The sequence below is a fragment of the Bos javanicus genome, chromosome 25 (genome assembly GCF_032452875.1).
Source record: "Bos javanicus breed banteng chromosome 25, ARS-OSU_banteng_1.0, whole genome shotgun sequence".
Classification (NCBI taxonomy): domain Eukaryota; kingdom Metazoa; phylum Chordata; class Mammalia; order Artiodactyla; family Bovidae; genus Bos; species Bos javanicus.
Window position 1 is genome coordinate 33,247,486 of NC_083892.1, and position 15,972 is coordinate 33,263,457.

The following is a 15,972-nucleotide window of genomic DNA, read 5'->3' on the forward strand; positions in this document are numbered from 1 at the left end:
AGCACTGAGTTTCATCTTTTAGAAAATTTATGCTCAGTAGTTGTAGAACAGCATCATGTAAACTGCTTTTTAATATAGGAGTGACTGATGAGTCCTCTGCGGTGGGCATGCCAATGTTTTTTCCTTTTTAAATGTCCAAATGTCTGTCTCTTGCAAATTTAATCAGCATCTGTCTTACCTGGGCACGTGCAAATTTCATGTACATTACCTGGGAAGAAGACGCCTCCAGGAACTCCACCAGGAACAGCTCCTGGGACCCCTGGAAGGAAGGAGGCAGAGTCCCCCATGAGCCAGAATGAATAAAAGCGTAATGATAAAAGATAGTCTTACTGAGTCTTAGTGAAGTCGCTCAGTCGTGTCCGACTCTTTGTGACCCCATGGACTGTAGTCTACCAGGCTCCTCTGTCCATGGGATTTTCCAGGCAATAGTCCTGGAGTGGATTGTCATTTCCTTCTCCAGGGGATCTTCCCAACCCAGGGATCGAACCCAGGTCTCCCGCATTGTAGACAGACGCTTTATCGTCTGAGCCACCAGGGAAGTCTAAAGTCTAAGATAAAAGATAGGGATGATGGCAATAATCCTGTGTGTCTACAAAGTAACCAGTGTCGCCCAAGCACCTTATGTTTCCAAAGCATTTTCTCTTTCCTGCTCCTCAAAATGGCCCAGTGAGTTTGGAAGGGCAGGGATTATTAACTTCAATTTAACAGATGTGAATTCAGGCTCAGAGATGTTAAGACACGGGCCGGGGGTCACACAGCTGCAAATAGATGTAGGCTGGATTCAAAGCCAGGCCAGTCCTCTGAGCATAATGGCTCGTGCTGTGTTACCTGGGGAAGGCCTGGCCAGGGACTGGGTCTGAGCACCTTTGGCCACGTCTCTCCAGTCCTGAGCAGCGTGGGCAGGACCCAGCGTCGTGGGAGAGCAGGCCTGGGCTGTGACAGCAAGCGGTAAGGAAACGCGGCTGCTGCCAGCCGAAGCCCAGCCATTCCCACACTGATAGGAAAGCGTGAGGTCAGCGTCCTTAGCTGCTGGGCAGCAGAGCTTGGGTGGGGCTCTGGCTGTCTGACACAGAGCTGTCTAAGGAGGCGCGGGGGCCCAGAGGGGGACACCATGAATGAGCAAAGTGAATAGTTTCCTAAGGAAAAGCTAATTCACTGGCTGGGCCAAAGGGGCCGTCTGCCCAGCCCAGATCACGAGTTCAGTCCCCACGGACCCGTGAAGCTCTCACAGGGGAACACTGGGAGGCCGGGCCCCAGACCCAGCCTGTGTGTAGTCATGGCAACAGACAATCCTGGTGCAGACCAGGCCCTGACTCCATCACCACTGAATGGCCCCTTGACAAGCTGCCTTGCCGGTGCCCCAGCCTGAGCCCCGGCACCACCCAGCTGAACATGGCTGAATGAATGGGGTTAGGGGAGAGTGTAGGGCAGCTTCCCGCATGCCCAGCAGACATCTGGCCTCTGTGGCCTGGCTGTGCTGCACAGCTGGGCCTGCTGGCCCCAGGGCCTGGTCAGCCTCAGCCACGGCCCAGCAGGGTGGAGGATGCCAAGCTGTCATGGTCACCCTGTGCCAAAGCCCCGGCGCCACCCGCCCCTCCCCCCCAACCCCCGCCGCCGCCCCAGGCACTGTGATCCAGGCCTGGAGTGTCTAAGTAATCTGCTCAGAGCCTCGAGGGGCTCAGAGCGGTGGCCCAGGAGGCTGGGCCTGCTGGGAATGGGCGCTCGGGCCCTGTCATCGACTGCCAAGCGCACACATGGTCCTTTGATGCCTTCTCTGGCTCGGGCTTCCAGCTCTGAGCACTGGCTCGTGTGCCTTTCCCTGCCTGGCCTCTCTCCCTCCTCCCCTTCCTTCCCCTCCCCCTCCTCTCCTCTCCCCTCGGCTCTCTGGCTCCAGGGTTGGGGGAGGGGGGCGCTGGGCGGCTGCAAGAACAATGTGGTGGGCGGAGGGAGCAAAGGGCTCAGGACAGACCCATCTGGTCTGTAATCCCGGCTGTGCCAACTTCTTACCATCTGTGTGACCTCAGGCAAGTCACTTAACCTCTCTGAACTTCAGTTTCCTTTGTAGAAACGTGGGGCTAATAACTTCTGCCTTGCCAGGTTGCTGCGGAGTTGTCAAAGAGTTCCAGAGACCTGCCCTGGGCCTGGCGCTTGCTCCCTAATTGCTCCAAAATAAGTAAATTAATTAATGACTGACACTTTGTTTCTACTTCACAGTACATGGCCTGGGGCCAGGGAGACATAGGTGCTCAATAAAGGATGGGTGAATTTGGTGGAGGGGAGCCAAGGAAGTTGCCTGGAGGTCTGGTCTGACCTCTTCCATCCCCAACGGGCTTACGGGTCTCCCCACCTCAGGCTGGTCTGGTTGAACCCCCAGTTCCTCTCCTGGGGTTCTGTTCTCCCCCCAGCGCAGGGGCCAGGCCCGTCCTGGGATCAGCCAGCTCCTCTTCTGCTTTCACTCTCCCCAGGGCCTACCCAGCTCTCCCCAGCTCTCTCTTCTCCCCACTCTCCACCTCCATGATTCAGAGCCCAACAGTGTCTGCCAAACTCCATGCCTGAACCATGACGGCCCACAGAGCCAAAGGTTTTGATCCCCATTCTGCAGTGAGGAAACGGAGAAGCCTTAGTGGGCGTAAAGGATCCCCGCCGGGCCCCTCTTTGAGTACAGGAGAGGGGAGAACAGAATAAGACTGGTGGTGATCAAAGGTTTTTGAAAAGGCAGCAGTCTCCTCTCCTGCCCCTCATGCGAAGGGTCATCCTGCTTCCCACCTCCCCTCCTTGGCCTGAGCTGTTCCTCCTGCCAGGAATGCCCTTTCCTCTCTCCAAGTCCTACCCTTCCACCGAGACTGGGCTCTGCTTCTCCCCCCTGCCGTCTCTGAGCCTGTGGTTCCCACTGCTCAGCTGCCCAAAGCAGTTGGCCTGGAGCATACTTGTCTTGTTTTATGTGGGTTTGGCTTGTTTCACCGGCTAGCCCAGGGTGGAACTTGTCTCTTGCATCTTAGAATCATGGTCCTAGACTCTCAGGGATCATAACAGTCTTTTGGCCTGGGTTGAAATTCCTCTGCGAACATCCTGTGTTTCTGCTTGCACGCCTCCAGTGACAGGCAAATCACCACCTCCTGATGCTATCAGCTCTACCAACAGAGATCTCCCTCCTACTGAGATAGAATCTGCTCTTCTATCTCTCCAGTTCTGCCCCCTAGAGCCCTAAAGACCGAGGCTCACCTCCCATCCACAGAAGCCCCTCAAACATTTAATTTTCTTTCAAGATTTAACTCAAATGTCACCTCTGCCATGAAGCCTTCTTGGATTTCCTCTGCACCACCCTCTCTCCCAGGCTTGTCACCTTCCTCCGTTACTGCATCTCTGTTTACACATGGGCTGCCTCCCCATTAGACAAAATGTGGCGTGAGTAGCAAGAGAAAAATTAAACCTTATAAATGTGTATGAATTACAAAGGTTGATATTAGTTCATACTAGCAAATCTCCAGTAAGAGAATATATGGTTTTTAAAATTTGCATTCCCATAGTCCTCTTGATGCATTATTTGCAATATGACATTGCTGGAGCCACCCACCGGCCCTAGGAGATATGCTGGGCAAGGATCTTCTCCCTATTTTACAGCCAGGGAAACCATCCATAAACCAGAGAGATGAAATGCCTGGCCAGGTACTCAGAGCTGACCCCAGTCACACACAGGGCCTTCTGCCTGGGCCCTGGGCTCCAGGTTCAAAGAGCTGGGAGACGGCTGTTCGGGAGCAAGCAGAGGGCCAGCGGGCCTTGGCAGGGGACTTTGCCAATTCCAAGTCCAGGGGGGCCGGCCTGGGGAGCAGATAAGACCACACGAAGCTGTTTGTTGTTTGCATGGAGAAAGGCTGCCAAGGGCTTTTCAAAAACAATCCGCCCTTCAGTGACTGAGTCTGTCCCCTCCCTCCCCTCGGGCATGCCTGCCTTCCTGCCTCGGCCCCAGCAGACTCAGAGAGCAGCATCAACCCCTAAACTGGGGGTCCGAGGCCCTGGAGGCTCCTCAGAGTCACCTGGGCAGCAGCTTTAACAAGACCTACATGTCTGGGTCCCTCCTCAGACCAAGTAAAGCAAGAATTTTGGGGTGAGACCCCATGTCAGAATGGTTTCAAGTTCCAATAGGCTGAAAAAAAATCCCTGTTTCAAAACCATCTTCAGTTCCAAAATCAGAAAAACAAAAATGAAAAACCACCCAAAGCTAAAATGATAAAATTTCTGGGGGTTTGGGGCAGCTGGTCCCAATTATAACTGATATAATTTCTCTTTCTCTTTAAATGGCAAGGGAGTCTGGGGCAAATGATCTTCAAAGCTACTTTTGACCCATCTTAAATGGGTCCAGACAACCCTTCCATCGCAGAGCCTTCCTGGGTTGTCCCGTTTTTGTCTCCACTGGCAACGTGGTTCTTTGGGACTAGGGCACCCATAAGGGTGACATCCTTCAGGATAGCCGGGCAGGTGTGAGAGTGTGTGTGCTTGTGTTGAGCCTGTGTTATGTGCGAGGGGGCCCCTCCTTTGGGAGGCTCTGGGCACAAACCCCAGAAGAACGCATCAGTTCACACACCCCTTATTTGGACCCGGCTACTCTACCACCCGGGACAGAGCTGAGATTTATGTTTGCAAAAAAAGAACAGGGCCAGCGGAGCATTTAACCCGGTCATTGAGGGTGCATTCTTCTTAGGGCAGGCCCACCCTGGAGTACTCAGGCCCAGGCCTGCCCCCTCCCAAATGCCACTTGGAACCTGGCCCCCACCTCCCTCGTCCTTTAGCCCAGGGACGAGCTGGCTGGTACTCACCCCCTGGTGCTGCCTTAGCCTGTCTCAGCCTCAATCTCCCTGTTTGTGGAGTGTAGATAAAAATTCTCTACTCTCAGGGTTCCTGCGGAGGCTAGGCGTCATGCTCTAGCGAGGAGCTGTCTCTGGGAAGGCAGGTGTTCAGGGGCCAGACTCCGGGGAGGAGGTTCAGATGGGACCCAAGCTGCCATCTCAGGCCCGGGGACGGCTGCTCCCTTGGGATGGTCTCTCTGGCCCCCAAGGGACCCCACCTGATGCTGTGCCAGCATCCCTCGGCTTTGTCCAGACTTGGGAGCTGACCTCTGTGCAGGAAGCCCCTGCTCCCAGCGGTCCTGCCCCGCCGGTCAATCTCACGGAAACAGCTGCTGCCTCTGCCCAGCTCCTGCTCCTGCCCTCTGGCCTGGCCCTGCTCCACCCAGTGGCCCCCCCATCCCGACACTGGCCCCCACTGGTTCTCACGGCAAAGAGGAGTCTCCTGGAAACCAGACCCCACCCAGGCTACCCCACCAAAGCTTCAGGAGCCTGCCTGCACCTCTCTCTCCCCATGGCCAGGAGCACCTTCAGGGGACGCGGGGGGACCACTCCCAGAGTCCCCCCAAGGTGCGTAGCACCTGGAGAGGGACGTCCTCCGGGACCACGGCAGGGAACATGCCAGGTGGCCCGGGAGTGCCCCCAGGTTCGTGCAAGCCCCCAGCACTCAGGCCTCTCCCTCTGCCAGGAGACGGATACCTTCCCCAGCTTCCCTGTCCTCGCTGGTGTTCCATAGCACACACACTCGCACGCACACACTCACACGCACACACATGCTCAATGACGAACCACACCCAGTGACGCACCTGGACACCAGATCGCCTCTGGGACGCGCCTGTTGGGTGGCAGACTTTTACACATGCTAACAGGCACTTTCACATATCCTATGAATATATCCTATAACATGCTTCCCTCCAACACACACACACACACTCTCACGCACGCATATGCACAATGACAAACCACACCCAGTGACACACCTGGACACCAGATCGCCTCTGTGTACATGCCTGTTGGGTGGCAGACTTCTGCACATGCTAACAGGCACTTTCATATATCCTATAACACCCCTCCTTCCAACACACACACACACTCACACACAAACACACACACCTGTCCAGGGATGAACCTGTGAACATTCATCCCCTTGCAGAAACCTCCTCCTTTATCTGATGACACGATTGGACATATACAGACCATGCACACCTGTACAAGAGCATGTAACACACTCGTGCACACACGTACACTTCACATACTTACACACATGCTCAGAAGTCCCAGCCTTTCTCACCAGGGACAGACCACAGCGGCAGCTTTCCAACCCACAACCCTGTAATCAACTTAACCCTGACATCACCCGGAGCAGGTCCCGAATTCCCAGGGGACAAGGAACCTGCCGAGGTCAGAGAGCCTGCAGAGCTGGCCTCCAGCCCAGGTCCCCTGTCCCTGGGGCACGTGTACACAGCCACTGGGTCCACAGGTGTGCAAACCGCTGGTGCTCACAGACCCGACCGGACCTCGCCGGCCCTTCCCCAGCGTGCTCGGGATCCCCATCCTGGGAGAGCCCCCCGGGACAGAGCAAGGTTCATCCACTCTGTCGGGGCAGCAGAAGCCGGCGCTGATCTGGGACCATCACCATTCTGAGTCTCGGGGCGAACGTATGACAGGTTTCTGCTCCGCACGGCTGGCTCCCGGGAGGGGTGGTTCCGAGGGTCTAGTGGCTGAGGGGCTCCTGCCTGGGAGCCCCCTGGAGGGTGCTGGGAGGGCAGGGAGCCCTCTCGTCGGTCGGTCCAGCCACCTGAGCGGGCGGCCCAAGGGCTGCGGGCCCTTGGGGGGAACAGGGGGAGGCCTACCTCCGGGCTGCGAGGGCTGGAGGATGCACAGCAGGAGCAGAAGGACTCCGGGCCGCCGAGCCGCAGCCGTCAGACCCGCCATCTCGGGGAGAAATGCCCCAGCCCGCTCTCTGCGCCTCGTTTTATCCCCAAAGCGTAATTGCTGCCTCGTCGGCTGCGAGGGAAGGAGGGAGGGAGAGAGGGCGGGCGGGAGGGCGGGAGAAGGGGGAGGCCTCGGGGAGGGGGCCACGGGGAGGGGGCAATTACGAAAGGCCGGCTCACAAGCCTCCCAGGCTGGGTCTGACTGGACTGGACTGTGGGCTCTTTTTTTTTTTTTTCCCTTAAAACACACGCGCGCACATACACACGCGCACACACACACACACACAGTTTCCCCCCATCTCTCTCCCGCTTTCCCTCTGCGGCTGTTCTTTCGCTGCTGGCTCTGTTCCCGCCAGAAAGTGCGAGGGGGGCCTCTGCCAGGACAGCCCTCGGGAGAGGAAGCAGGAGGGAGGGCCCTGCAGCCCGGCCAAAAATCCGGCTCCAGCCAAGGCCTGAGTGGCCAGGCCCCCGCCCCTCCGGCTGGGCCCCGGGCCCAGTGTGGGGACACAGGCCAGCTGTCCTGCGCCTCTGCCCCCCCCCACCAGCCCTCCAGACTCCCTCACCACTCCCAGACCCGGCCAGAGACAGGCCAAAGCTGAGGAGGGGGCTGGGGTCTGAGGTCCATCCAGGCCAGGGTCTGGAGAGGTCAAGGGACTGTGGGCAGAATGGCTGGGAAGGTGAGACTGTGTTGCTGCTGCCCCCGTGGGGCATCTGGGTGCAGGGAAGGGGACCCTGATGCCCTGCAGGGCTCCATTCTCTGTGGGTTAAGGTCACAGCCTCCTGCCTGAGGCTGGGGAGGGGGTGATGGGTTGGTCTAGGATCCAGGTCTGCAGAGGCCAGGTGGCTGCGGGTAGTATGGCTTGGGGGTTGAGACCCTGTTGGTGTCATTCCCTGGGGCATCAGGGGGTCACATTGGAGACTCTGATACATCAAAGGGCTCCGTCTGTCATGGATGAAGATATAGCCCCCTGCCGTTTATGCGGGCCACGGTGTCTGGTTAAGGTCAGGCTGGATCCCCAGGTGCCCTGCAGAGAACCAGGGGGACGAGGGAGCCCACTCAGACTGATAAGTGGCCCAACATCCCCCACCTTTATCACTTGGCCCCCACCTGTCCAAACACCGAGCATCCCTAGGACCCAAACCGGACCTGGTAGCCCTCAGACTACCAGGCCTCTCCTTGCCCCAGGAGAATGCCTGGGGCTGACGTTCCTCTGGCGGCCAGGAGGGGGAGGCCCTGCGCTGAAACAACTGGGACCAGCATTTCCAGAAGGACTTGGGCTGTCCTCGCCTGACTATGGGATCGGGACCCTGGGGATTGAGGGGTGAGATGGGGTGGGAAACGAGGGGGTCATGCCTCCCCACCTAAGTGGGGAAAAATTTAGGGGCCAGAGGATAGGAGAGGGAGACGGGTACCTGACTTCATCCCAGCTTTCAACGGGGAAAAGTCAAGGCCATGAGGTCTGAGAGCTTTTCCCTGCCCTCAGAGGGAGGATAAGAGGAGAACACAGTCACAAGTCCGAGGACAGGAGTTAAAGGACCCCTCCTCCAGCCAGGAGCACCGAGGCAGTCGGCAGGGCCAGTGGGGGAGGCCGGGGTGGCAGGGGCCAGAGGCCAGGCATTGGGCTTGGTGGGACCTAGGACTAAAATTCTGGCTCGAGCACTTTCTATCAGGGTAACCTCTTCAAAGGACTGCGGTTTCCTCATCTGTCATATGGTGATAAATACTCCTGCCTGGGAGGTTATCGCAAAGATGAGTGAGATGAGGTCATATATTTCTGTACCGTGCTGCAGTTCCGAAATGCTCCGTCCCCTGGTCTTAGCTCCAGTGCTGCTGCTGTTAACATTAGTTCTGCAAGCCCCACTCCTTGTAACTATTAGACTTGGCTCTCTGCTGGGTCACCCTGGGACCCTGGGCTCTCCCCTTCCTCTCCCTGCTCTTAGGCAGTGGCTGCTCTAGGAGTTTGGAAGGTGGTGGGTGTGGGTGCTAGAAGAACTGTCTTGAATCTGTGCATGCACAGTAAGTGTACAGCTCTTACTTCCTGTGTGTGTTATTTGGGGATCCTTTCGGGGGGCGTCGCTGATGAGATGATGAGCCCAAGCCAGCCCTTGTTGTTGAGGGTAGGGGGTGATCAGGGTTAGGGGCTGAGGCTCGGGGCCTGAGATGTGCCTGCTGGGGGAAGGGAGGGGAAGCCAGGGGGTAGGGTGGATCTGAGTGCCTGCCCCGTCCCGGGGAGCGGGAAGGACAAGGGTACTGGGGAGAAACTGGGCCCCACTCCTCTCAGGGCAGTGACGTGGGCAGGAACCGGCTTTCAGACTTGCAAACCGCAGTCTGCTCAGAGTCTTTATTAATTCCAGGACTGGGAGGGAGGCTGGAGCCAGCGGGAGAGGACTTGCTGCAGGGGTAGTGGTTGGGGGGGGGGCCAGGAGAGGTGTGGGGGCGCCTGCAGGGTACGACTTGAGGCTGCCGGGCCCAGCCTCTCCGCTGTGTCCTGTCCCCCACCTGCATCCCTGAGTTCCCCCTTTTCCTTAGCATCCTGTATCACAGCAGCTCCCTGAACTCATATCCCACAGGCTTTCTGTACACCTCCAAAGAATCAAACCCAGTAGACTGATTATCCAGTGCCACTTAGTCCGATGCATTCAAGGCATAAAATGTAAGAACTGGGGGTTACAGTGATAGACCAACATTCATTCATTCAAGAAACACAACAGTCCTGAATTGCTCTCTACCCACCTGCCGGCATAGCTGTACAGATAAGCAATGTAAAAAAAAAAAAAAGAAAATGTCAAACTGCCTGGGGCACCAAATGTTGCAGGGGCTTGGCTTTACTGTTACCACCGACAAGTGTTACCCACCCACTTGGTCCAGAGCATCCAGGTGAGTCATTGATGGGCCACCAGCCTCTCCAGACCTTTAGGAAGGACAGAGCCCCAGCCTCCATTTGGCTCTCAGTCATGGCTGTGCTCAGAAACCCTCAGAAAAAGCCTCTCAGACAAAGCCCGGATTTCTGAGCATGTCCTTCAGGGCCTTGCCCGACCTGGCTCCACTGCTCTGCCTCTCTCCTCCCCTCTGGCTGATGGAGCGGCTCCCCAGCACCTGGACTCGTCCTGGAGGGCTGGGTGCTGGACCTTTGCTGCTGGAGTTCACTGGTCTCAACTTCCCCCAGCTCCGTGCCCCTTGACATGCCTGCCCCCAGAAGCTCTCTGAAGGTTCTTGACTTGAACTTGGTGCTTCATTCTTATCCTCCACTGGCCTGGCCATCACTGAGGGCAGTGTGAGGACGGACTCATTTCTGCTTCCTTCATGGTTGAAGAGTATGAGAGGACAAGCACAGACGTGCACTCCAGGAGATGGGGGCAGAGTTCTGGTGATAAGGACAGACCTCCAGAAACCCGGGAGGTGTGGTTTCTGTTTTCTTCCTTATCTACACATGGTCCTTTTGTCCACTGAGTGCAGGATGTGCTATCTATCTGCACGGGACCTTGGACCAGAGAGAGTAAGCGTAGGCTGCCAGCTAGCCTGGGAAGAGCTCGATGTCATCCCAGACCTGGGACCCCCTACTGGGGTTCCCTCAAATGAGGGGGCCTCAGTTATCAATCATTTACACCTCCGTGTGAGCGAGTGTCCCCCCGGCTGGTCCCATGGGAAATAAGGTCCTCGTTACACTAACAGCGGGAACAAGAATTTCTCAACCTAAGTGAGGTTTGGGAAGGACTTGCATGCTGGTTGGGTAGTGTGGGCTCCAGAGCAGACCTTCTAAGAGAGAAGCAGCAGGAAGGCAGAGTGAAGGCCATACATACACACGCTGCCCTGGCCCATCCCTTCTCACCCATGAGACCCAGCTGCCAATGACATTAAGGTCTGAGCTTCCCCTCTTCTGATTTTAAATTTTCTAGTAGCTTTGGAAAGAAAGCTATGACAAACGTGACAAACCTAGACAGCACATTAAAAACCAGAGAGATCACTTTGCCAACAAAGGTCCGTGTAGTCACAGCTATGGTTTTTCCGGTGGTCATGGATGAATGTGACAGTTAGACCATAAAGAAGGTTGAGCACTGAAGAATTGATACTTTTGAACTGTGGTGCTGGACCAGACTTTTGAGAGTCCCTTGGGCAGCAAGGAGATCAAATCAGTCCATCCTAAAGGAAATCAGTCCTGAATATTCATTGGAAGGACTGATGCTGAAGCTGAAATTCTAATACTTTGGACACCTGATGCGAAGAGCCAACTCATTGGAAAAGATCCTGCTGCTGGGAAAGATTGAAGGCAGGAAGAGAAGGGGACAACAGAGGATGAGATGGTTGGATGGCATCACCGACTCAATGGACATGAGTTCAAACAAACTCTGGGAGATGGGGAAGGACAGAGAAGCCTAGCATGCTGCAGTCCATGGGGTCACAAAGAGCTGGACATGACTTAGCAACTGAACAATAACAAGTAGCCACTTGAAAGAAAAGACAAATAAAATTAATTTGCTTAATAAGCTATGCTAAGTCACCTCAGTTGTGTCCGACTCTGTGCAACCCAGAGACAGCAGCCCAGCAGGCTCCCCTGTCCCTGGGATTCTCCAGGCAAGAACACTGGAGTGGGTTGCCATTTCCTTCTCCAATGCATGAAAGTGAAAAGTGAAAGTGAAGTCGCTCAGTTGTGTCCGACTCTTTGCAACCCCATGGACTGCAGCCTACCAGGCTCCTCCATCCATGGGATTTTCCAGGCAAGAGTACTGGAGTGGGGTGCCATTTAACCTAATATACCTAAAAGATTGTATTTGGAGCAATTAATGGATACAAAAAATTATTCAAGAGATATTTTGCATTCTTTTTTGTACAAAGTCTTCAAACTGGAGTGTAGGATACACTTTGACTATCACCTTGATTTAGATCAGTTACATTTCAAGTGCTCAGCAGCCTCCTGTGGCCAGTGGCTGCTGGGTGGATGGTCCAGGGCGAGACCACGAGGAGTCTGGGTCTGGTGGGGAATGAGCCTGACTTGGGACCAGCGAGGAGGGAACACTGGGGGTGGTTCTTGCTACTGAAAGGTTACCAGTGGGACAGGGCATGAGGAGAAGGGACAGAGGGAAGAGTGCAGTCCTTGGGGGCCCTCAGTGGGAGGCCCGAGGAACGCACAGCACAGGGGAGAGGCCATTGTGTTGGTGACCGAGCCAGGGAGGCCGGCCTCCTACCGAGGGGTACCAGGCAGCATTTCATCTAGGAGAGGAGAGCGGCCTTCTGCAGCTCAGCCTCCCCAGAGGCGGCTGGGACCCCTGCAGCGGACTTTCCTGGGGATAAAGCATCTGCAGCTGAAAAAAGACTGAACGCTGCAGATCTGGGCCACTCGTGGAATCTTACTTCATCACATGGGATCTGCCCAAACCCGGGTAAACCCAAGGGAAGTACAGCCTGTGCTCAGAGCGGGGTTTGGGAGTTGGGAAGGCGGGCTAGCATTTCTACAACCCACCAGGCTGGGGTGGGAGGGCAGAGGGGCCAGTGGCTGTCACTGTGACAGGGATTAACGCTGATCAGTGTGTAAGCTGCGACAGATCACCTTGTAATACCTGATGAAGGTGACATCAGGAGTAATCAACCCTAAGGTGCACTCGTTTCCTTTTATGGAGACGGGACAGGGGTCTCCACAAGCCCTTATGAGGGAAAACTTCTGGCTTTAAGAGTCTAGTCCCTGGTGGCTCAAATGTTTAAGAATCTGCCTGCAATGCAGGAGACCTGGGTTCAATCCCTGGGTTGGGAACATTCCCTGGAGAATGGAATGACAACCCACTCCAGTATTCTTGCCTGGAGAATTCCATGGACAGAGGAGCCTGGCAGGCACATGGGGTCGCAAAGAGTCACACGACTGAGTGACTAACACACAGACACACACACACACACAGCAAGTACTCAAGAGTGGGACAGGGTCCACTGAAGCAGACGTTTGAGGCTGGGGGAGGAGAAGGCCAAGGAGGACCATCCCCCCTGCCCCACGCCCCAGCTCCACACACTGCCCCAGGGTGTCCCAGCTCCGGAGGCCCGCGTCTCCGATCCAGTAACCTCTGCCCAGGCCCGGGTGTTTGTATGTCTGAGTCATTTGTCAGTCTGGGTCCTTGGCCCGTGCAAGCCAGGGGGTGGGTGTCCCGGACGGGCCGTTCTGCCCCGTGCTGTTCCGCTTTGCCTCGCGGGCTGTCTGCTGCCGTCTGGGGGGAACATCGTGAGCTGGGTGCTCTGAGCACCCCTCCCTAGGGGACCCGGGACGGAGGAGTCCAGGACACGCCTCTCACGGCTTTCACACTTGACAGTTTACAAAAGCACATCTCCATTTTCGATCGGAGATATTATTAACCAAGTTTATAAACACAGGGGTTAGGAGCCCTGTCTACGAACTCGGGCTGCCAGAAAGCACTGCTATCTCTTGCAGATCTATTTAATTCTAACTCTGAGCCCCTGTCACATGGGCAGGGGCAGCGAATTCCATCCCAGTTACTGGGCCTCTCTGCCTCCTCCCTCCACCCCCAACCAAAATCCAGGCGTCTCCGCTAAGCCCTGGAGACTAGAACCGGCTCTGGCTCAACGATCGCCATGTGGGAGCCTCTGTGCCCTTGTGAATCCCGCATTGCGCTGAGGCTGTGGAGCCGGGGCCTGGGGAGGCTTTCATGGGGCAATCCCCTCCTGGGAGTCACAGGAGGATCTCCCGGTCCCCGAGAAGGACCTCTTCCCTCTGGGCCCCCTGTCCCTCTGGGATTCTGACTCAAAGCGAGGATGGCTTCAGTCCGCGTTGGCCAGCAGCCTCCTAAGCTGCTGGAGGGGAGGGATTCAGGACTGACACTTACAGGTATTCACAACCAAATAAACTATTACGCTTCCCAGAGGAGGAAACTGGGCCTTAAGAAAGCACACACCCGGCCCAAGGTCACCCCAAGGCGTTGTCACCTGGAGCTGATTTCACCGCCTCAGCCACCCTGTCTTCTGAGTGATGGAGAGCAGGGCCTTCTCTTCCCTGGTTTTGGCACATAGTAGGGCCCAGGGCTGAGCTGTCTGCCCCCAGCAGTTCCTACGGGGCTCTGGTGGGCAGAGCAGTCTGCGCACCCTGCCCTCCTCCGTGCTCCCTCTGCCCGGCTTTCTCCTGCACGCCTTATCACCTCACCTCCCCCAGCCCGCCGTGCCCAGGAGCCCTTCCAAAAGCCTGACCCACGAACACAGCCGGGCAGGGAGCTCTCTTCGCCTGAATCCTGCCAGTCTCCATCTCTACACCACGTTTGGGGCCACTCCCTGCCCTGAGCAGACCCCTCCACCCATGCCTGGAACCCTTAGCTGGCTTGATCCCTGTGGCGCCAGGCGGGTCCCACGGGGCGGGCAGGGCAGCTGCCAGGATGAAGGGTGGGAGACAGGCGAGGCCGGGCCAGGGGTCCTGCTGGGCCGGGGTTATCTACTCTGTCAGTTCTTTCTGTCCTTCACATTCCTGAGCTGCCTGCTTTCGCTGAGCATGGAGCCTTGGGAGTGGGGGACTCACAGAATGCTAGCACCAGCAATCCTGGAATGAGGAGCAATCAGGAAGACTTCCTGGAGGAGATGACGCCAGAGCTGCATCCTGGTCCCTTCTCTCAAAGGGAGATGCACGCTGGGTGGCATCTGCAGAAGCAGGAAGGCTGAAAGCCCTGGCTGAGACCTGTACCCTTCAGCCCACCCACGGGCTGCCTGCCTGACTGCCTGCGGGGGAGCGGTAGCTTCCGAAAGCATAGACCCCAGCTGTCCCCGCCCTGCTTCAGGCCACCAGTAACTGACCCTGGGAGGATGCTGGCCCTTCCTGCTCAGCCTTTCACACTCTACTAGCAGGCTGTGACCCATTGATGAGGTATAAAATTGATTTAGCGGGTCAGGAACAGCATTTTAGAAGGAGAGAAAAGAAGACATGCAAGTGTAATATACATGTGACCAAACCAGCCTTGTATCTTAACTCTTTTGTCTGGTTTTCATGTTTGCCTGGGAGGCCTAGATGAAGATGAATTCTTTTCCTGCATGTCACAGTCAGAAAGTCCGAGAGACACCATGACCATGAGTGTTTACAAATGGTTCTCACACTCTGCGCAGGGGAGCTGTGGGGAAGAGGTACCTGTGATGTGACTGAGGAACGTCCAGGTAGACAGCTGAATGGGGGGAGGGAGATCCCCCAATCCTGCAATGCCTTCCTGATACCCCTCGCCTGGCCACAGGTTGGGTTCCCACCAAGCTGCTAAGAACTGAAGTCTTGGCCCCCAAGCTTGGGTCACCATTGTTCTTGGGGGTCGCTATGCCTGCCGTCTGGCTCCAAAGCCCCCAAGACTCCCCCAAGGGCCCTCCTGACGCTCTGATTCCTTTCCTGACCCTCAACATGCTCACTGCTCCCGTTCCTGAGAGCAGTCCCTCTGGTGCTGATTCTTGCCTGGATTTGCGGGGTGGGTTTCAGGAGGTGTATAAACCTCCTGATATGACATTTCAAAATGTCCCCTAGAGGACAGAAGGTCCCTCCCCTGCACTGGCTTCTCCAAGGGGTCTTTCCTGGTCACATGGTGTTACCAGACGGGCCTATTATCCAGACGGGTGTAGGGCTGTTCTCACCCATTGCTCTCAGAACGCACTTTGAGGTCTTGTAGGGCTGGAGACTGGCAGAATCTAGGAGGGCTCCCTGCCCGGCAGTGTTCGGCTAAGCTGCCCACTCTTTGTCCATCAACCCAGACTGCTGAGAGCCCTGGTCCCTCCAGAACCCTGTGTGTGTAGAGTTCGCCGGTTAGGAAATAAAAATCTGATACTGCTAAAGCGGATTGGGGGCCATCAAGCAGAAGAAGTGTCAGGTGGGGTCAACCTAGGAAGGCTTCTCAGAGGAGGAAGCATGTGGCTTTGGATCCAGCCGGTACTGTGCTCCCCTCATCTGTCAGGCCCCATGCTGGGAGCTTCAACGACAGTAACCTGTTTCATCTCCAAATGAATGAGGAGCTGGTGTTATTTTCCTGACTCAATCACATCTTTTTATCTGGTATTTCTGATGCTTTGCCATCTTTGGATGTTGCTGACTCTGGAGGGACCATCCTTCCCAGGGCAAGCTAATTCCTATAGATAGTAAACAGCTTGCCTGGGAGAGGGACTTTCACATATAAACCAGCCAATCCAGAGTTCACACTTCAACCACCTCCTCTATGGAGCTCTCATCCTCCGGGCCACCACTCATCTG

At 56.1% G+C, this 15,972-nt stretch overlaps 1 protein-coding gene across 4 annotated transcripts in view; it reads right to left on the reverse strand.

The window, feature by feature from the left end:
* The window catches only part of ELN (elastin), a 32,866-nt gene extending 26,002 nt beyond the window's left edge, over positions 1-6,864 (reverse strand). For 3 of the 4 annotated variants that reach the window (XM_061401910.1, XM_061401907.1, XM_061401908.1), the window contains exons 1-2: positions 6,695-6,864; positions 209-259 (exon numbers count right to left, since the gene is read on the reverse strand). In XM_061401910.1, the coding sequence (XP_061257894.1) occupies positions 209-259; positions 6,695-6,776 (133 nt within the window). In that variant the 5' untranslated portion in view covers positions 6,777-6,864. The remainder of the gene's footprint in view (positions 1-208; positions 260-6,694) is intronic. The other variant, XM_061401909.1, reaches the window with a different exon arrangement.
* Between the last annotated feature and the right edge of the window lie 9,108 nt (positions 6,865-15,972).